Source organism: Podarcis tiliguerta (assembly GCF_965153285.1).
Source record: "Podarcis tiliguerta genome assembly, chromosome: 5".
Classification (NCBI taxonomy): domain Eukaryota; kingdom Metazoa; phylum Chordata; class Lepidosauria; order Squamata; family Lacertidae; genus Podarcis; species Podarcis tiliguerta.
Window position 1 is genome coordinate 68,991,670 of NC_139538.1, and position 22,421 is coordinate 69,014,090.

At 41.6% G+C, this 22,421-nt stretch overlaps 1 protein-coding gene and 1 long non-coding RNA gene across 10 annotated transcripts in view; one reads left to right on the forward strand and one right to left on the reverse strand.

The window, feature by feature from the left end:
* COL13A1 (collagen type XIII alpha 1 chain) overlaps positions 1 to 22,421 on the reverse strand; it is a gene marked incomplete at its 5' end in the record, with an annotated part of 173,311 nt that overhangs the window by 71,436 nt on the left and 79,454 nt on the right. For 8 of the 9 annotated variants that reach the window (XM_083441406.1, XM_083441405.1, XM_083441401.1 and 5 more), the window contains 4 exons: positions 1,553 to 1,603; positions 5,116 to 5,142; positions 8,172 to 8,207; positions 13,613 to 13,639. In XM_083441406.1, coding sequence (XP_083297532.1) covers positions 1,553 to 1,603; positions 5,116 to 5,142; positions 8,172 to 8,192 — 99 coding nt within the window. Of the gene's footprint in view, positions 1 to 1,552; positions 1,604 to 5,115; positions 5,155 to 8,171; positions 8,208 to 13,612; positions 13,640 to 22,421 lie in introns of those variants that run through there. The other variant, XM_083441400.1, reaches the window with a different exon arrangement.
* Positions 8,192 to 9,257, forward strand: LOC310678130. Its single transcript, XR_014511640.1, has 2 exons — positions 8,192 to 8,801; positions 9,058 to 9,257. It is a non-coding gene; the product is annotated as an uncharacterized lncRNA (long non-coding RNA).

Genomic DNA, 22,421 nt, shown 5'->3' on the forward strand with positions numbered 1-22,421 from the left:
TCTCCTGGTTTTACCTACATCTGCAAGCCCAAGCATAAATAATGCAATCTCCCAAAGATACTAACTTTTAGATATAAATTATATGAAGCTGCCTTGTACTGAGACAGGCCATCTGTCACAGGATTGCCTAATCTGATTGGCAGTGACTATTCAAGGCCTCAGTCACAAATCTCTTCCACCCTAGCTGGCATTATTTAACTGGAAGTGACAGGGGTTAGGCCTGGCAACCTCTACCAGTGCATGCCTCTCTCTCTTGTAGTCAACTAACAGGACATCCCATTCTGTTTTCACTAAAGTGGACAGTAGTTTTGTGGCAAGACCTCCCTGAGAAATTCTGCTGGTCTTATCAACAAACTTTCCACATCTCTCTGAATTCCACAGATGTTTTGCCTGAGAAGAAACCCAACAAAACCTCTTAGAAGTTTACCATAAATAAAATCTTGAAGCACCACCAATTCATTTCTTATAGTGTTGAATGCTGCTAATATGGTTCACCTTGGGTTGGTGAAGAAGAGCCCTCTCTGGGTCCTTTTTAAAGCATTCAGGTGAAGCAATACCTATTGTTTAGTATATGCACATAAAAATCTGGGGCAAAATAGCAACACACGCCTCCTGCCAAGTCAAGGTATAGCAAACCTAAGGGTGTTCAAGTTGTTTTGGCACCCGAGGCAGAAAAATCCCACAAGCACCTTTCTTGGGGAATAAAAATGCAACAGGAATAAATTTTACTATTTACTCAATTTTACTCATAGAACCTATAAAATCAGGTGCTTGAGGTAACCAATTCACTCCGCCTAGTAATAGGGCTAGCCCTGCTAAAAGCTCTGCAGCAATAATCAAACAAACAATATTTTGACAAAATTCTTTTGTCCCCTGCAACTTGGCTGTTGTCCACCTGCAGAAAGTAGGTGGCCATGGTCCTTTCTTTTGGAGACACTTGTCAGCAGACCTTCAGTCGTGAAGTCAGATGTAGCAAACAGCCTAAGCTAGTAAGTCCTCTGTAGTAGACCAGAAACTTCTGCTGTGAAAGTTCCTTACTTCCTTCAGCTACACTCTCGGTGAAGAGTCTTGCTCCTTGCAAAGTTTTTTTTTTTGGGGGGGGGGGAATACCACCACAAATTTTCTGGGAAACAATGTCAAATTTCTTTCTAGCGCATTGCCCCAGAAATCAGTGACCAGCTGGTATTATCTGAAGGCAATACTATTTTTATTTTTTTTGCTAAAAAACAAGGGTGTATAATATGCTTTCTGTTACTGGCTTTTCCCTTTAGGCCAGAAAATATTTCCTTTACTTTTAAACACAGGAGGGAAAACCACTGGTACGGCCAGTTTGAGCTTTTGTGCTGAGACTGATGTACTTTCTAACCAATATATATAGTCTGTAATTTCAATATAAAAACAAATCTGGCCAGGGATGTAAACCACATCATTTAGAGTTACAGGCCCTTTGAGCTGACTAGTGGCATTTTCCCACTCCCTGTATTTTTTGGGCAACTCATCCATATCCTTTAAAAATTAAAGTAGAAGAAAAAAAACAGAGAAGGCAACTTACTGGTGGGCCACGGGGACCGATGATGGATATGCCGGCTTCTCCTGGGGCTCCCTGCAAGGGATGGGAGGAGGAGGAGAGGGAGAACATGGACGTGAAAATCAAAACCAAAACAAGACTGGGAAATGGCTTAGAGTTGGCTGTTGAAGAAAAAGAAGGAAGGGAAGTATTTGAGAGTGGGGGGGAAATACACGAATGTAAGTGACAAAGCCAAAGCGAATATTTAAAGTTAAAGATTCAAATGAACAACAACTGAGGGCTGAAAGGAAAGCGTGGCCAAGGAAATAACGAGGAGGAAAAAGGAAAGTTTACAAAAGAGATTAAAAGGAACAATACATCTGCACACTCTTGAGAAAAAAAATGATCAAAAGCAGGTTTCTTCCAGTTAAAACAGCAGGTCCCTTGGCCTTTTCCAAACAAGACGGGGAGCCATTTTGAACCTATTCTGAAATCAGATCAAAGCATCATTCGCGGCTCCTTGTGGATGGAAAGTATAATCTCACTATGTAGAGATTCTGACTCTCCTCTCTTGTGCCAGAGTTGTCTCACTTCTAGTTATCATTATATTTATCCCCACGACAGGGTGAGCTCCCGTTGCTCAGTCCCTACTCCTGCCAACCTAGCAGTTCGAAAGCACGTCAAAGTGCAAGTAGATAAATAGGTACCCCTCCGGCGGGAAGGTAAACGGCGTTTCCGTGTGCTGCTCTCGTTCACCAGAAGCGGCTTAGTCATGGTGGCCACATAACCCGGAAGCTGTATGCGGGTTCCCTCGGCCAATAAAGCAAGATGAGCGTCGCAACCCCAGAGTCGGTCACGACTGGACCTAATGGTCAGGGATCCCTTTACCTTTTACACTTCTATGTACACCTAACTTGGCTAGAGAACTGCACCACAAAATTTAGAGAAGTGTTAATTTTGAATGATGGATGCGTTTAGGTTCTCAAGTTGTTTCAGGAAGTGTGAATTAAGTAGGCTTGCTTTCAAATGCAAACTGAAACAAATTTCCACCCTTCATCCCTAGTGGCCACTAACTGCTATTTTCCAACATTTTGGGTAGAGGAGGTGCTACATATGTTTACCTTCCTTAACTATTTGAGGTTGCCATGGGTTTTTCAAGTTTTTTTTAAAAAAAACCTTGCACTGCACACAATGGGACAAGGCTCTCTCCCCAGCTTCATACCATCCACATACTTCCTGGAACACCATGGGAGCATCATGCCACTGTGTGGAGCACCGCCCTTATTTGTGAAGTTAGAGCTACCCCCACAAAATCCCTTTAGCCACCTTGTAAGGTCAAGACAGGTAAGCAGTAGCCTCACCTCAAAATGTTGAGAGAATTTCTTTCTCATCGCATATTCTTTCAGAATGGCTTCATATTGTCTTTATTTCCCTCAGTGAAGGTCAAAAATAAGCTGGTTGGGTTTTTTGTTTTTGGCAAAGTTCTACGAAGCGCTGTTCTAAATATTTGGAATATGATTCACAACTGTCTATGTCATTGGGGATGGAAAATCAGTTTGGTTTTTGTTTAAGTGGGAGACCTAGATAGTAACAAAATTTCTGGAGACAAGGATGCTGTTGAAGATTCATGATGGTGCTGTGAATCTGGGATTGACTGTATGCTTATTCCAGTGCCCTTGGAATGTCTGCTTAGTTTACAAATGTACAATTTGTAAATGAATAGATAACCATTACAAAAGCTCTATAAATCTCCAGTTCTCTCCCCTCTAAACCTCACTGTCCTCAACACCTTAAATGTTGCATTTTTGCTGCTTATTAATAACAGGGAATGAACAAATGATGGGGGTTTTGAAGTGACTGTAGTGCAAAGAACCTATGTACCCATGAGTAAAGGGTCTCTGCAATCACACAGGATGAACAGGGTGTGCAGCCCATATAGAGTTCCCACGTCTTAATTTGGCAAATTATGGACAGCCAGCCATTCACTGCACTAGTGGACAAGAGGAATAGGACATAAGAAGAGCTGAATACTTAGACAGATAAAAAGGGACAAGTGTCACACCAGCAGCTTGGAGTGGTGGGTTCCCTCTAATAATAAGCTCAGGTGGTGGAGTGCCAAGAGGATTATAGCCAAAACAGGACTTCTGAGAAACAAGAGAGCATGCTTGGATGAATCTTGAGGTATGCAAAAGTATAAAACATTTTTAAAAGCTCTATGGGGACAAAAACAACGGCCCAATGAGGACAGAGCAGGCTCAGTGGCATCCAGGAGTCACAGAATGTTGAGTCCAGTTGGAAAAGGGAAATGGAAAATGGAGAGTGGGTGGGGAGGAGAGGACAAAGAACTGGCCTGCTTGAGTCCCTGACAACTTCCAATATGCTAGAGGAGGGCTGGAGTGCTGGAAAGAACCCTAAGCAGCATTACTTCTGTTAGCAGGTGAGGGTACACTACAGCGTTATGCTTCAGGTTCCACTTGTTTTACCTAAACATGCCCAAATATTTAATGTCAAACCTGATGAAGGTTTTTATACTAATTGTCTTGGATGACCTGAAGGAAACCAAGGCCTATGTCTGCAAGCTGCTTTGCTCTTCTGCTCCAGATTATATCATGCAGTATCTTTTCTTCTTCATGTCAGGCTGACAGGATTTCTAAACAGTCAACTTTTTTGTGGTACTTCCTTGGGAAGGACAGAGAATCTGCAGCAAACATCCTCCCCCTTTTTTTTTCTTCTGAGGTGCTGCAACATCTGAAATGATAGTGCTGCTGACTGGCACACACACAACATACATTTGGCGTTTGAAAAAGCCCTAGTTCTGTCTGGGGCAAAGCAAATAAGAATATGATATTTCCATTGCAATCTGTTCTGGGCTACCACTTACCTCTGCCCAAACATAAAAAGAACTGATGTAATGCTTTTCTGGATAGGAGCAAACGAAAACAGCACCACAGATTAAAGTAAACGTTTGAGGGTCCCCTCGCACCTGCTTTCCTCAATTATTTTTTATGAGGCTTCCCCTTTAGATAATAGAAGGCTGCAATCAGGAAATGGTGGACCTGGCCCAACACAACGCATCTGGCCGCCTAGGACACAGCTGGTGCAGTTAACCACATTTCCACGTGTATCTTTCCTGAACGCACCAATCACAGCTGTCAGCAACAAAACAGAAAATGGTTCCAGAAAATACCAGAAAGGTCCAGCTGCAAATGTTGAGCTTGCCTAGCCAGCCTTCACAATGTTAGTATAAATTATAGTAAACAATTCCCCCCCCCCCCCGCTGTCTTGGAACATGTGTGGGCTCTTTCCACAGAGTGCCAGGGGGAAAAACCCGCCCTGCTATTTCTTATTTGCATATATTAATTTCTGTAAAGTTTGTACTTCTAAACTGGGCCTTTGGCTCACATAGAGGATGGGATTTCTTCCTTTCTTCTAGTCCAGGAAGAGCAGGGGTGGAAGTTAGAGAGGGATAACTTGGACTAATTTCCAACCAACCACATGGCAAACTTGTTGTCAGGGCAAAATACCTTGGTTAGGGAGGTGTTTCCAGGGGACATAGGGTTTTTTTAGGACACGGTAATGAAGTGATGAGCTGGAAAGAGCTGACTCACCTTCTCTCCAGGTTGCCCCTTTAGTCCCTGGGCCACCATTTACACCAGTCGCAGCCACATGCAAGAGGGTGAAGGAAGAGAGAAAGAGAGACACAAACACAGGAGTCAGTGTTAAGGCACACTAAGCCCCCAAACAACATAGATGCACACACAGAAGCACACACACAAAAATCCCCATGTGACAAACATTGAAACATGCTTTGTTTAATGCTCACGCACAAGCACAGTGGATGGCAACATTTGCTTCAGACTCCCTCCCATTTAAACCACTTTTAAGAATCCCCGTCTCTGGATAGGGGAGTGCATCATATGGTGAAAAACTGTTCCTGAAACGTACCATAAGGGTTCGCATGAAAGAATGTCTATATTTCTCTTTTTTAAAATCTACATACGTAGAAAACTAGTATGCCTGGGAGATGTGTTCCAGCCCGGCCTTATCAATAAGATGCTACTTTTTATGTTTAGGAATTTTATATGTGTGGGACAGAGGGCACATTCAGCCATGCAGTTGCTCATCTGCAGTCTGAAGTGGTACGGAACAGGGATTGTTTTGCATCATGATTAACTCTTTGTCCAAAGACCCTAAAGAAGCCTAAGAAGGCGGCAGGAGCTGCTGCAGCTGAAGCTAGGAACCCAGCTTAAGTTCAAGGATGGCAAAACAAATGGTATGCGTTAGCAGTAAGCTCATAGAGTTAGCTAGGCTGGGCTAGATTTAAGCTCAAAAGTCAGCAATGGGGAAGGAGCAAGAGATTTGGCAAGGTTCCTTAGACCCACCACAATCAAGAAAGATTTACTGTTTGGAAGATCAGTTCTGATGGCGTCACTTAATGCAAGTTCACCCCATCCTAGCCAATGCCACAATAACCAGAATAAAAGCATCCCTTTGGCAAGGTAATCTGTTGTTACCACCCAACACACCACTGAAGCACGAGCATTTGACCAATTATAAACAAATATTAACCTGAATACTAGAGCTGAACTGCAGACTACTCTTCAGTTGATGGTATGTTAAAAAGAACCCGAATGCCAACACCATTCTCAACAGTTTTTCCTTGATATTCCCAAGGATATATGTATTTGTTTTGCAGACTCAGAAGTCAACTCATAGCCAAAAGCTGCTGAAGTGGTGTACAATAAGATAAAATAAAATCCAGAAGACACAGACTTCATAAACTGAAAACAAGAAAACGACTTCTACAATGGTATACTTAACATTCCATAAAAGACACTGCAGCCTTCATGGATTTATCGTATAGTCAATTTGCTCTTTTACTTAACACATTTCCCCTAACATTCTATTTAAATTCACTGCCCTCCATTTTAAACTTGTTGTTTCTTGCATTTCTTGTGAAGAATGTGGAAATTCTCACTTGGTTTGACATCTTCTTTCTAATAACAACTTTCAGATATTTGAAATTTGTCAATGCATTTCTCTAGTGGAGGCTAAACATGCACAGGTCTCTCAGTCTGGCTTCATATGACCTGATCTTCTAGACCTTTTGTAATTCATGTAGCTATTCTGTAAATTTTCTCCCATTTCTCAAGACTTTTAAAAACAACAACTGATACCCAGAACTAAAGAATACTTCCAATATTGTGCAGCTTTGGCCACCATGAAATATAGCTGCATGCAAGATTATATGACCAACACCCACTAGAAATTTCCACCTATCAACACTCTTTCCAGAAGTGTTGTGCTGTGTTTCCTCAAAAATACAACCAAGTCTTGCACGACTACTTGGATGTCAGATGTCCCATCATTTGGGGCAACATCACAGGTGATGGAGTGAAGTTTTTGATCATTCTATTTATATTTGCTAATTAACTTGCTGATTTGAAAAGTTCCTGGTCTTGGTGGCCTTTGTAGAGTACATTTTCAAATGCTCTGGTCTTTATCATTTGGTTATTTACTTGAAATGTTCATGTTTTGACTTCTAATTGGCGTGCATTTGATGTATTACAACATAGATAATTTGGAATCAACCTATGAGGCAGACCATGGGCAGAAGCTTGAGTGTATCTTGACTGAACCAGGAATGAGGGTGCCAATTGTTGCATTTATTTTATGCCTTTTTTTGTACATTGGAAAAAGTTTCATTGTTTTTCTCCTTAACTAGGGGGAAGCTCATTCTGTCAATATTTGAGATTCAAGTTTGAGGTATGTCAAACAAAAACATTTTCTCACATCTACAACACATCCAGGTGCATGGTGCCTTTGGAATTATTAGTTTTTATGCATGTTACTGGAAATGCACACAGACTGACATGCACTTGTATGCATTATAGAGGACAACACTTCTTTGGTCAGTGAGTGTGGGAATATATTCTTGCAGTGTTGTTTCTTAACTACAGGAAAGCAGCAGAGTGTACTCCCCCAATCTCTAAATTACAGGTTGCAGACACTTCTTTGGGAGGTGATGTGACAAGAGAACATTTAGCAGTGGTTAGCATTAAATTGAAACATGTTCCACCTTTATGGTGTTGACATTGCTATGTTGTCCCAAGAGAACAATGCTCATCCTTAGGCCAAAAATGCATAACTGTTTAATCTTTGCAGTTATTTACACCCTTTTCCAACTCTGGGAAGGCTGTAAGAAAGTAATCTGTTTTAGAAGCAATCCTTCCCTGCCACACACACCCATTACTCCTGTTTCAGCTGAAAACCTGGTGCTATAGGGCCTATAGTACAGACAATCCTCCAAACAGATCAGTTTCTTTTTCACATCCCACCATTAATTTATGCTCAGCGAGTTTCCATGTAAGTTCTCTTCCTCAGTTAATTAAAGATCCCTGCAGTTTTATGCAACAGAAGCATCTAGTCATTGAGATTTCCTCTGCCTCTTGCTATGAAGCTCTCAGCAATCAAATCAGTTATTTAATTTTTTAATAGTAGCTGCTTCATGCTTTGCCTTTTGCACAGCCAAACTAGAAATGGACCCAGAGTCATTATTACCCTGAGATAATGACGATATCATGCCTCCCCCACAAAGGGGCCATGGATAGCAAAGGGTTTAGAAGCAGGTGTGTCAGGTAATTGCAAGAGGTTTAAGACTCACCGGTAGTCCACGGATCCCCATGGCGCCTTTGTCTCCCTAACAATTAATGCAAAATCAGAGGGCAGTTGGAAACTGGCCATAGGTGGTGCTATAATGTGACACAAATGAGCTTTTACTTGGCGTTTCAAGCAGCTGCATTGGTTAATTTAAAATTTATGTAATTGGTTTAGATGTTTGTGTGTTAGGTTGAAAATACAGAAGTTTGCGTATTTTATGGAATCTGAAGTGGAAACTATGTGGTTGGAGCATCTTCAATGCAACGGTATAAATCTGCTTGCATGGTCTTGTGTGCGTATAGGTGTATGTCTAAATATTTTTTAAAGATGTCTATAAGTACGTAAGTATAGCTGTGCAGAAAATTGATAAAGAAACATACATGGTGTCATTATATAGAAACATTTTATAGTTTCACAAATTTGCAATATTGCATAACACATCAAAGAACATAAGAACAAAACATAAGAAGAGCCTGCTGGATCAGGCCAAAGCCCCAACTAGTCCAGCATCCTGTTATCACAGTGGCCAACTAGATGCCTATGGGAAACCAAGGGAAGAAGAAAATGAGCCCTCTCGTAGTCTAATGACATATTCTGTTTAGCAGTATATTTCCTGATCCATTAGTATAATACAGTGGTACCTCAGGTTAAGAACTTAATTCGTTCTGGAGGCCTGTTCTTAACCTGAAACTGTTCTTAACCTGAGGTACCACTTCAGCTAATGGGGCCTCCTGCTGCTGCTGCTGTTGCTGCTGTGCCGCTGCTGCATGATTTCTGTTCTCATTCTGAAGCAAAGTTCTTAACCCGAGGTACTATTTCTGGGTTAGCGGAGTCTGTAACCTGAAGCGTATGTAACCTGTAGCGTATGTAACCTGAGGTACCACTGTAAGTGGTAGCCCATTGGTGCTTAAATTGTGTTTTATTTTGGATCCCTTGCTTGTTTGTTGTGAATCATTATTATGTCACCATGTGGGGAAGGTATTTGAAAGGCTTATGATTATTAATCACCTGCTGTTCTTTGCTTCCATTGCTATTTGTGTGATGGAGAATCACACATTAGCAGAAGGGTCTTTTTTTAAAAAAAAACAAACTTGCACTGTCAAAGAAATAAGCAGCTTCTCTGTGGCTTGCCTCTTCAGCCTGAGGTAGAACTACTAACATGAATCTATAGCTCTTTAGCATTTTCCTTTTTTATTAACAGTGTGGCATCAACATGCCCCTGAAAAATGCACCAGAAGCCCTTGAATCACAGCTAGAGAACCCTTGTATCAGTTAATTTGAGAAAATCAGTTCTACACTTTTTCAAAATTTTGTTCAAGATATTACTAAGGCAAAGGATGATTTAGGGGAGTACGGCCAGTTTGGTCACACTGGGTGTGGAGCCTCAGGGATGCCGCAACTATGATTTACAATGGAGCGCAAGAAGGGAAGGGGTGCCAAATTTTGGTGTCACACAGGGTGCTGCTGAAATTTGACACCCCAAGGCCTGCCACTGACTAAGGGGCATAGAAATTACTTGCTTTAAATGTGCATGTTGTAAGCTGGGGAAAAAGTTGCACTTTCAGATCTTCCTGGCTGCAGTCCTAACTATGTCTACTAAGAAATCACTGGGGATTACTCCCAGCTAATGAGCAGGATTGCAACCTCATAGTGGATGCATGTCTACTTAGAATTAAGTCCCACTAAGTTCATTTAAAATTACTCCTAGGTAAGGATGTATACGAGAGTCACGAAGTACATTCTAGCATTTATGAGTCTTATGTCTGGTAATGGACTCTCTATTTTGAACAATGTGCATTGCATCATGCCCTGCCCTCTCTGTGCAAAAACATTCATATATATCTTTGCAACCCTAAAGGCTAGCAACATGCTTTTAGACAATGAAATAAAGCTGATCTTATCAAGAAGTTGAATTCTGAACCCAATACTGCCTTCCAGATTCCTCTTGAATTGCACCACACACACATCCCTGCCTATGATGTTCAGAATAAATTACTGATGCTTAAGAGAGCAGGGTGCCTATCATGTAATGCCAAGAAACACACTCACTCATGAGTAATGTTTATACCCCTCACAGTGCATTGGCACAACCTTCATAGCTTAATAAGTCAGCATGGTTTGCCTGGCTGCCTGCCTACCATGTGTTTCTAAGGTTTTCATCACCAAAGCAGCCAACACACTATACAACCGCATGAAAAACAAGGGCCTATCTTGATGTTATTATCCCCTAAGATTCCACAAAGTGTGCTTAGGTCCCTTATTTTTATTTCTTTGCATTTGAAAGTCACACTTGAGGGATATTTTATCCAAAGGTGTCATATCTAAGATCTGAACTACCTTCAAGTCTGACCCTTGTATAGTCTTTCTAGAGAAGAACTTTCCAAACTGATTTCTGAAGCTGAACACATTTTACTCCCAAATTTCAGAAAATTAATCCGAAAGCTCCCTAATTATCAAAGCTGAACCTTTTGGGTTAATTCAAATTGAAATCAAGAAATAAAAAGTAGGAGAGCTTCTTACTTGACATTTTGAATTGAGGTATAGATACCTGAGTACAAGACATGCACACACTATTTGTACGTGCCTTGATAAACAGCTCAGTTTTTCCAGATGTTTTTCCATTATCATGTCCATGTATATAACAAGGTTTTTGTTTTTTAATGTGCGAAGGCATGCTTTGCAATTGATGGATGCCCAGTCATATATCTTGAGCTCAGATATTTATACACACTGACAAAACAGCAAGCAAGAACAGAACTAAATGTTATGCTTTTCAGACTGAGCTGCCAACAAAAATGATACACCGGCTTCAAGTTCTCCCACTCGTCCCTGTTATGTTTAGGCATATTGAGCAGAATCAAGACATCATCATGTTATACATTTCCCCAGCCCTTGACTGTGGTGTAGGCTGTGTTGTTGGCAGGCCAGGGTAGATGACTATCATGGGTGTCTTTGTACATTAATAATAATAATAATTTTATTATATATACCCCACCCATCTGGCTGGGTTTCCTCAGTCACTCTGGGAAGCTTACAGCACATAGAAAAACATAATAAAACGTCAAACATTAAAAACTTCCTGATACAGGGCTACCTTCAGATGTCCTCTAAAAGTTGTATAGTTCTTTTTCTCCTTTACATCTGATGGGATGGCGTTTCTAAAACTTTTGGGGCGAAAACTCAACAAGAGACTATGGTTTTTGGCACCAACCCCATGTTGGAGCTAAAATTGACTTCTGCCCTGAGAAATGTCCCTTTAATGAAAAAGAGAACTGACTTCCAATATCATATTCCCATACTTACAGTGAAAAACAGTGGTACATTTATTGTGGTTATAGTTGTTCATATAGATAGGCTCTTTCGCTTTCCCCTGAGTGAACTAGCTTCTGAAGTCAGTAACTTATCATTAGATTAGATTAGAGGGGGAAATGTCAGTCCTCCAGTATGAAGTCCCTCTGGCATATTTTTTGTGACCCATCATGTCCACAGACTATCACTAATACCTGATTTCCATGTGGATTAGCATTAGGTATATGTTTACAAATCCCATAAAAAGTGACCGGCACCATGCTGGTTTTGTTTTTAATCTCTGATAATAAGACTATTCATATAAACAAGCTTAGAGGGGAAAGAAGAATGCAAGCTGTCAACAAGGTGGGAAAAGAATATTTACATCTTTTGCTGTTTGAGAGGAACTACAAATAGGAATGGGGGATGTGTCCATTAAGAAGAGATTTAATGAACTAGCCATGTTCCTACCTAGGATAATGGAATGGATTCTGATAACAGATCCTATCCCAGCTAGGCAAATGCAAAACCACCCAAGGCAAGCTAGGTACACCTTCCATTCCAGCAGTGACATCTAGTTACAGAGGGGCAGAAAGTGGTCAAGTGACCGCCAATGCTGGTTGTGAGAGAGGGGTGCCTGTGATCCATGACCTGGTGGAAGCAGCCAAAACAATAGTGCCTCACACGTAGCACTGTGCAGCTGTTTTGGTGACTGGCTAGTTCACCATACCCATGTGGATATTACAGACTAATTACACAATTGGCCCAAAATTACCAGCACATGGCTTCATGAGTATCTCTTGCCCAGGCTACTCCCACAGATGTTGGTTGGTAAGCCCCAGATGTTCCCCTCCCATTTGACAGCTGCTTAGTGGTATTGTTTTCCATACCCTCTTATCAGCCACTACTACTTCCAGGAAGTGAAATCAATGGTGGCAATGAAACTTATATCAACCAGATCAAGAGATTTTAGGTAGCAGAAGTGGGGAAGCTCCTGCAAGCTTCTAAAATCAGGGTCACAATCAACATGCTTCCAATCACAGCACTAGACAACATTGACCAGGGGTAGCCAGCCAACTGTCCTTGGATTACAATCCCTATCAGCCCCAGCCAACAGGGCCAATGGTCAGAGGTGGTGGAAACTACAGTTCAGCAACATATGAAGGGCACTGTGTTGGGTACCCCTGACATAGACAATGGGGTGTCCAATATGAGGCAACTTTTATATTCTTAACTGTGCTATAAATGTGACTGGCAGCTTCCCAAAATGCCAGTGTCTGAATGTGGGCTGGAAGGATGTGTCTTCTCTGTCATTATATTTTCCTGATGCTTGGTTTGTGCTAAACCCAAGCCATAAAATGCATGGTTTTTTTGCTCAAGGAATGTTGTGCCACAAATTCCTGAAGGAAATCAACCCACAACACCAAAAAATCTAATGAACTGGAGCTTCCATTGCACATGGGCCAAACAGGTCAGCTCTCTATTTCTGCATCACTAAGAACACATTCCTCACACAATGGTATTTGTTCAACTGAACCTGCAAATCCTTTCCACGATTAAATAATATAGGACAGATTTACATCTCTGCCTACTCACAAGTCAATGCTGGGTATGCCAAGAATCTGAAAACTCCTGAGAGCTTTATTATATGACTTGTAAGTAGACCAAGATATAGATCCTTTGTATGTTTCTGCAGGAGTGGCTTGCAGAAGCAACTCCAAGAATGAAAACTGCAATGTGGGAAGAAAATACCCTAAGTGCTATGAGCTCATCTGAAATCAAAAGAACTTCTTAAAGGAAATGTGTGCTCTCCATTACAAGAAAGACTTGGGGAATTCTATACTTAGAACCTTTGTCCTGACATTGGGTCAGTCTGCATGTCCCACTGAAACCCAGTTCTCTTTACAGCAGAAGAGGTGAACATGGCACCCTTCCGATGTTACTGGACTGAGCAGTAGCCATGCTGGCTGAGGATGAAGCTGATGTGAGTCCAAAACCATCTAAAGGGTACTATATCGTCTACACCTATTGTCTGACAATATGTTCTTTTGCAATGGGTAGCCAGCTATCTCCTCCCCAGTATTCACAGACTTTAGGCAGCTGGCAAGAAAGGAAGAAGAGAGGAGGAGAAACACAAAAAGGGGAAAAAATATTTACCGGAAGCCCAGGTCTTCCTGAAGGACCCTGAAAAGAAACACAGCAAAGGACAAGTTGGCACAAGGAGCATGGGCAATTGGATTGGTACAGAGAAACAATAAAGACATAAGCTAACTGAATCTTGGATGTGAAGAATACCACTCCAGTGGCGGTAGAGCACATTCTTTGGGCAGAGAAGGTGCCCTATGTTTAATTTGTGGCATCTCCAGTTAAGTGATCATAGACAGGAAAGCTAGGAGTTTCCAGACACTCTGGCAAGCTATTGGAAGTCAGAGTAGACAAGACTGGGCCAGATACAACTGACTTGGCGCAGTTAGCCTTGTGTATCCTAGACAAAGATGTGAGGCTCACTAAAGAAGGATATGTAGCTTGTTGAGTACAACTGTGAACCACACCCGCTGCTACTATTCACTCCCACTGCTGTGCAGTCAGCAGGTGTATTTCTGCACTGGGATTAACTGGCATTATTAGTCCATGTAGATTCACTCTAGCATAGGAGAGTATGTGCAGCGAACAAGCACAGAACAAGCACACCCTACGTGAGTGAGAAGGAGAGTGCTTGGATAAACGACAGCTATTTGCTCAAATATGTTGTAGTCTTTCAAAAGAGCCAGTTGTTCAAATATGTTGTCGGCGTGACTCCTCTTCAGGCGTGACCGATTCAAAGGAAAGTTACAATAAAAGAAGGAGCTAAAGAGATCCTTTCTCTCTTCCCCCCACCCTGTGTCTAAGCACGCACACACATGATGGATGATGGCAGGCGGACTATATTGTATCAATAGTATAGGTCGCTGCTGGAAACAATTTGTGTAAAAAACTGGAATGCAGAACTCTTAAGCACATCAACTGTCCAATCCTATTTACTAGCGGGGAGCCAAAATGCCCCACAACTTGACCACCCTGGCTGTAAACTGCAAAGTTGGGGGGAGGGGATGTTTAGTGATTTATAAGGGACACAAACATATGCAAAATGCTTGCTCCATTTGCTACAATAGCTTCTAAACTCCCTGCTTCTGCCTGGCAGTTTCCTGTGTGCTTCCTACTCAGAAGATGCCAGCGTGAGAGCAGAGGGAAATATTCCTCACTCTGAATTGGCTTTAGAATGATACCACATATAATCATAAACAAGTGGCAACAGCTGTGAAAGCAGGTGAAGCGTGTGTGTGTGGTTTCATGAAACTTCTGCCTGTTCCTCTCCAAAACCCCATGTTTGAGCCAGAAAAGGAATCAATAAAACCTTTGGCTCAGCTCTAAATTTCTTCAGGCACATGTACTCCCTTGTGTTAAAACAGATATTGTGTTTGGACCTGTATGTGGAAGACCTGGGTTCAAAATCCCTAGTAAGCTGTGAAACTACCTTTGGTTAAGTCACTCTCTGTCCCAGCAGAATAACCTACCTGAAAGGGTTGCCTACAGGATAAAAGGAGATAACCCTATGTATACTGTATCCAGGGGCGGACCTTGGTAATATGAAGCCCTGTGTGAGGCCAAAATTTGACACCCCTCCATCCCAAAACTGCCTTCACAAAGCTGGGTAAGTGAGGTGCAGGGCTTTGGGAAGGAGGTGTGAGGCTCTGGCAGGGTCCTCCTGCCCCCTTCCCAAAGCTGGGCAAGCACTAACTAGGCTTTGGGAAGGAGACAGGAGGACTCTAGGATCCTGCTAGAGCCCTCACACCTGCTTCCCAAAGCCCATCACTTACTAGAGAAGGCAGGAAGGTGCCCCCTAGGCCCCTTTGCCAGGGTACCAGTAACGCTGCCCTAAACCCACCTCTGCTGTATCTTGAACAACTTAGAGGAAAGGCATGGTACAATTGTGAAACACAAATAAATAATAAATACATGGTTACAGAATTACAGCCCCAAAGCATCTCTCTAGCAAGCCAGGTCTGATAGCTTGACTCTTGGCTGGACGACACAACCATATGCCCATGGCGGAGACTGTCAAATAGCCTGTGCAACAAATGGGTGTCAGCTATGGTTTGAGCCTACACAATGCTGTTATACAAGGCTACATGAATGAGGAAACCCTTCTGGGTTTTGTTCAACAAATCAGCATTGTTAAGAAAGTCCTCAGCCTCTCGGCTTTGGAATGCGGGTTCCAAACAGCTCTTGAAGATGTGAAGAAACAGGCCATATTTTGTCGGGTATGTTGTGTTTCTTCTGACTACGTGTCTGGGCATTAAAGTAAATGAGATGAGAGACTTCCAGCAAGTCTGAGATCCTGAAATATCTCAAAAGTCTAGACACGGGAGGCCCACAGTCACAAATTCTGTGTGGAGGTATGAGGAGGCATTGTGAATCAACACGAAGCAGAAAAACACCGAATGCAAGTAGTATATTATAAGTTATTTAAATTATTATTTTAAGTTATTTATATAAGACAGATACCACACACAATCACCAATCTGTTCACAAGGCAAGGAAATAAGCACCATGCGCCCACCAAATTGGTTTAAAGGCAGGAAAATCAATGGCCAGAAAATAATGCAGTCATGGCCAACTGTAGCAAATCAAATGCCATAATTCACAACATAAACATCACACTCTTTGCTTAGCAATGAACAGTGAGGTTGGGCTCATTGTTTTAAGCCCCTACCACATACAGCTAATAGGAATCACACAGCAGTCTAAATGACAAATATTCTAAAGTCTGTACACAGACCCCAGGTAAATGTAACACATATTTTCCTTTTCTCCAAACTTCCTTTTGGCTGGTTTCACAAGGGGCCATAGCTCAGTGGATAGAGTGCACATGTTGCATACAGAACATCTTTATTCCAATCTGTAGCATCTTCAGTTAAAAAAAAGCATGGGTAGCAGGGCTGGGGACAACCTGTTGGTTAGAGCAGATGGCAACCAATGGCCTGACTCAGAAAGGAGTTCCCATGATCCTCCCTGCTTACATGTTCACAGACATGTGAGGAAGAGCAGGATCACATCCAGCAACATACACCCTAGCCATGCTCCGTGCCAGCTGGACATTTGGCAGCAGTGTAAACGAAACAGATAACATGGACAGATGTAGACACGCTGGGCTAATGCATTTTTCATTGACTGCATTTTATGGCAGACTACTTCATGCTGGCACTATTGGGACCAAGCAGTTTTGCAGCACTTGGGGTCTGTAAAACTATAGTGTTTTCAGAAATTAGTTAGTTGCTGCATTTTCTTAAGGACACAAACTGAGAGAGATGCAAGGAGATCAGCGGAGAGGACATAAGAGTTTTCTTATTTTCACTCACCCATCTTAACTTTTTGCCCTGGATCTCCCAGATATTTTTTAATGTCATAAAATAAATGCTCTCTAAGTAAGCTTGTGAGAGCCTCGGAATGTTTCTGGTCCTCCCACAACAAAATATACAGGTACCAAAAATATGGAAGAGCAGGTGGCACAGGCAGTTGAATCTTTTGTGAATCAGAGCAGCAGCAGTTTATCAGTTAAGCCCTTTCTGTCCATTAAGAATTCCTGATGTTTCAGGAATGTTCCTCCCTCTCCCCCAGTGCCCAGTCACCTTACCACCAGATGCATTCTTCACAACACACACAGATGTAAGTTTTGGTACTTACAGGGGGGCCTGAAAGAAAAGAGAAAGAAAAAATAGTTATCATGGTGGAATGTGTTAATGCTATTGATCTCTATAAATAGCATCTTTAATAACATCTTCCTCAACAGATCCATCATTTTTTAGTAGGATTATGAACTGGCAAGTGGATGGTTCATATCTCACCTTAGCCATAAACTTATCAGGATTCTGCAATATGTGAATAACAACACTGACCCTTACAAAGCTGTAAGGATTACTGAATAATTTGTACAAGGTGCTTTAAATACTCAAAAGTAGCATGGAAATGTTAAACTGTGAAGGTGGTGTGTTTTAGGTTTTGCACTACAAGAGCTCCTGTTACCTTGATGCTACAAAAACCATATACATCAACTAATACAGGACAGTAACTGAGATGTCTGATTTAGAGCAGTGGAGTTTAAGATTATCAACCCTCAAGGAACTTTCACCTGCATCAATTCATCTTTTGTGTGTGGCAGAAGATTTTGGAGAACACTCCTGATCCTAGTCATCCACCAAAGTGGGCTGAGAATACATTTTAGAATGCAGCTAGCACTGCCTTCTGCATATGCACCTTGCAGGAGACAATTAGCCATGACACTTTGGAGCAGCTTTTTGCCATTCTTCTCATCATGGAACTCTGACTAACAAGCTTTCACGGGGCGCCAAGCTTCTTTGGAAAATGGTTTAAAAATCATTGGTTTAGAGTGCTTAGACAATACTGACCAAGGCTGTCAGGATATGGAGATATACAGTACAACACATGACACATAGGGGACATGATTAGTCTGCCATTTTTGGCGGCAACCACATGCTTCTTATTTGGTGTAGTTTTGCTCTAAGGCTGTGCCTAGAGGCATGTTTATGGTATACTCTCCAGTCCAGTCTCTCCTTTGCATCTAAAATGTAAGGTTTTCTTTAACACTTCCATTTTCAGCATCAAATCCAGGCACAACCCAGGGTGGAACTTTTCTGATTCCAAGCAGATGACAGCCCTTTTGAAAACATTTTGCATCCCCAATGGCAAGACTTTCTTTCTTTGTTTTTAAAATAAAGTAATACCATACACGATGATGTCATAATCCATTACAGTAGCCACTAAGTGACATCATATGGGAATTTTGGACTGCCACTCAGAAACCTCATTTGCTCTTCAGTGGCTTGGAAGAGGCCAACCTCTGTCAGCAGCACAGTCTACGTACCGTATTTGCCGGCAAGCTGCGTTTCACACACAGCTTGCAAAATGCAACTTAACTTTGTCTCACCTTGTAGGGATACATGGATCTCGCAGTCAAAAACCCATCCTTTCTCTCTCTCTCTCTCTGGCTATCTGTGTTCACCACTTTGGAACTCCCAAGTTGGGAACTGTCTCAGTATATACTATTTAATTTACAAAAGCTACTTAAGTGGATAGTCAGGGTAATGCAGTAGTTAAAACAGTTAATTGGACAGTTAGCTAACTGATTCAGAGAGACTTAGTTTCTATTATATAATGGGACAACCCCAATATGGAATCTTTACCTCCTTGTGGGAAGAACTGAGTGCACATGCAATTAAAAAATAAAACCTACCCAGTTTTCACCTTACTGCACACATATTACATTAATTTATCCATCAGCTATCACATTCACCAACTTACCTTTCCATCTGCCACTTTATGCAGTTCCTAAACACTTCATATCCCCATCACAACCAGCCAGCTGGACAGGCACAGCTGTGTAGTCTCAATGGTGGTGTTGGGAACCTCACACCTTACCCAAGACTGTGGGTGAGGACATGGAAGAAGGGGAAATTTCACATTTGGTGGGAATTCCCTTCAGCTTCATCACTTTGGACTGTGGTTTATCAGAAAATATCTAATATAATGAAACATCCTATCCAGTCTTCTCCATTAATATCTTAGTTGAATTATTGGGATGATGACCCAATGAAAACTTTTCAATCTATTGAACTTTTAACGGGGCTGCTGCCAGGATCTCTGTAGCACAGAAATGGAAAATGCTACAAGATCTCCAGTTTTCCCTGTGGTATAAAAATATGTGGACCTTGGCCATCACTGAAAAAATAATACATAACCTATGTGTTGCTAGGAGTATTGAGAACCCAGAACAATTTCACACCATCTGTGGGACTTTATTTCATACACCTTGAACTTGCATATACAAAAGTCTCTATCCTACTCACGGAATTTGGTTATTTTGACAATCGTCTGTGTACCAACTGTTTCTTATTAAGATAATATCCAGCCTCTTGCACTGCCCCTATGTCTTTCCCCCCTCTGTTGTTTTCTTTGCATTGCCTGCTATATTTCAACAAAACCTATAAAAATGGTGGTGTTAGGAGAAGCGGTTTGGATTTGTTAGGCCCTGAGGAATGTTTTGGAGCAGGCCAGGCCTGTACAAATGGGACAGGCTCTGCTTGAACCAGGATGGAACCAGACTGTTGGCACTTAAAATAAAAAAGGTTACAGAGCAGTGTTTACGTTGCATCTAAATTGCAGTAGGGTGGGAAAACTTTGTCCTCAAACTGAAGGCATTGTTCTGTGAACATGCTAACATGATTTATAGCTAGCTTTGTACAAGACATCAGGGTTAATAGCAGACACTAACAGTTACCTCAGTTCAGAAAAGGAAGCTCACATGAAGGAGCAGGCTTCCATACACATTGCTGAACACTTTGTTCAGGAAGTGTTAATCAGATTGGTTCCCTCAAAAATGTGACCAAACAAAATCCTTGAGCATCCCTAACAAGAAAAAGTAGCTTTTAATACAGGTAAATAAAACAACAACAGGAAGACTGGAAGATTGTAAACCAATTTGCACATTAGAAGGAAGAGGAGGAGGAGGTCCTGAAGTGAATTTTCTAACAGATAGCTGAAGTCAGGAGGATGGAGCTATATTTTACAGCTAAGACGGTCTATTGATTTTAGCCACCAGCTTCACTAATCAGAGACAGATGCTAAGTATCTAAGTGCATGAGAAAGGCCAACTGTGAGGGTTGAAAATGGGGAATGTACTGTTAGAACTATGGACTGAGGTGGGTGACCTGTGCATAACCATAACTTTGGCTTTACATGGAGACAATAAAAACCCTGTTCTGCTACCCTCATAGTCAAATTGTAAATGGTCAAGCCAAAATAACTTCCAAGTTGCCCTTTAACCTAGCTTCTCACAGAACAGTGGTTTAGGCTCTCATGCAGAAACAAGTGGCAATTATAAATGATTTATTTTATGTTTAATAAAATAATGTTTAATCTTTTCAGCAAGGGAAACACTAGATTCGAACAGCTAATGTTGTCTCCGCCGTGTTTCCAAATGACACTGGTTGATATCCAACAGTCATACTCAGAGTACGACAAATTTGGAGATCACCTACTGTTTGCACTTACATTCCCCACTAAGAATAGGCAAATATGTCAACTTTGGTTCTCCACAGTTTCTCATATGTTCCCATCTTAAATTCAGTTCTCCACATTTCCATATCAGTTTGAGATTTGTTTTAAGTCCTCATGAAAATTCACCAGCATTTTTGTGCAAATTTATCCTAATGTACACATTCTTGCATGCCATTTCCCCTAATGTGCACATTTTAGCAAAGCAATCTTCCCGAACATAATGCATTTGGCTGGTTACTTTCACTAATATATGCATTCATAAAAGGGAGTGGGTGGCGCTATGGTCTAAACCGCTGAGCCTCTTGGGCTTGCTGATTGGAAGGTCAGCAGTTTGAATCCGTGTGACGGGGTGAGCTTCTGTTGCTCTGTTCCAGCTTCTGCCAACCTAGCAGTTCGGAAGCATACCAACTGGAGTAGATAAATAGGTATCACTGTGGCGGGAAGGTAAATGGTATTTTCATGCTCTCTGCCACCCATCACAGTATTCCGTTGCACCAGTAGCAGTTTCATCCTGCTGGCCACATGACCCGGAAAGCTGTCTGCAGACAAACACCAGCTCCCTTGGCCTGAAGCAAGATGAGCACTGCACCCCATGGTTGCGTTTCACTGGACTTAACTGTCCAGGGTTCCTTTACCTTTTACCTATATGCATTCATATGCAGATTAAAGCACACAAAGATGAAAATATAATGTAGAAGCCTATTTTGGCATTAAGTAGTATCTCAATTAAATAACAACAATAAGAGCAGTTATAATGCAGGGGGCAATAAGAGCATCATGCCCAAGCCAAAAAAATCTGGACTCAACACAGGTCAAATAAAAAATCCCAAAGCAACTTTAACTGGGTTGCCATGGCCCTACCAAATTTTAATCATGATGTGGGAAGAAATTCTGCTGCATCATACATAGAATTGTAGGAAGGAATGCAAAGGGTCATCCATCTAGCCCAACCCCTTGCAATGCTGGAATCCCAACACTTCCAATTTGAAACCAAACCGGACCCTGCTTGGCTTTGCTATATTCTGAACCATTCAGAAGAGAAACAATGAGTCTTCATGCGTATTTCATATAAAAGTGCTAGGGAATGGCACCTTTAATATGAAGCTTGACAAATCTATGAGTAAATTGTTCTCGCCCCCAGCTATCTTGTAAATGGGATGACCACTGAAAAAGTGTCAATACTGAAGCTGACTAACTGACTAAAACATTAAAAATGACCAAATATATGACAATGTTTAGGCCTTGGGACTTGACTACCTCAGATGTGCTTTGCAATAGAGTTTGAGCCTCAGGAATCTCTGGATAGGCAAAGCTTGTCTTCTTTGGCCTGCAGTGTTGGCAAGGAAGAAAGCAGGAAGTATATTTTTCCTTGGAGGGTGTAGGGAGGAGGACTGATTATGTGATAGCTAGAGAGGGGGATTGTTTTCCTAAAGCCAGGGTTCAAATACTCCTGAAAGATAAATGTGTTGGCTGGGTCTAGAGGAAACACACCCCTTGCACTATCAAATCCACAGGATAGCTTTTAATTTTACTATGACAAATTCTAGAGAGTAGGCTGGTTTTGTCTGCAGCAGCAGAAACCAGAGAGTCTCAACTCTTGTGGCACCTCAAAGACAAAATAATATTGTGGCAAAACTTTGTTCTCCAATATATTTATTAGTCTTTAAGGCTGGTTTTTTTAGTCACTTGTGGTTCTTTCTGTTTTACTGTGTGATAATTTTCATATTTTCTTTCTTTCTCTGATCACAGGGGAGCAGTCAGTCCTTTCAAAATATGTTTCCTTTACATAGTCAGTATCTATGCCTTTGGAAACACCCTTTGAAAACAGGCAATTTGTATAGCTGAAGAGAAT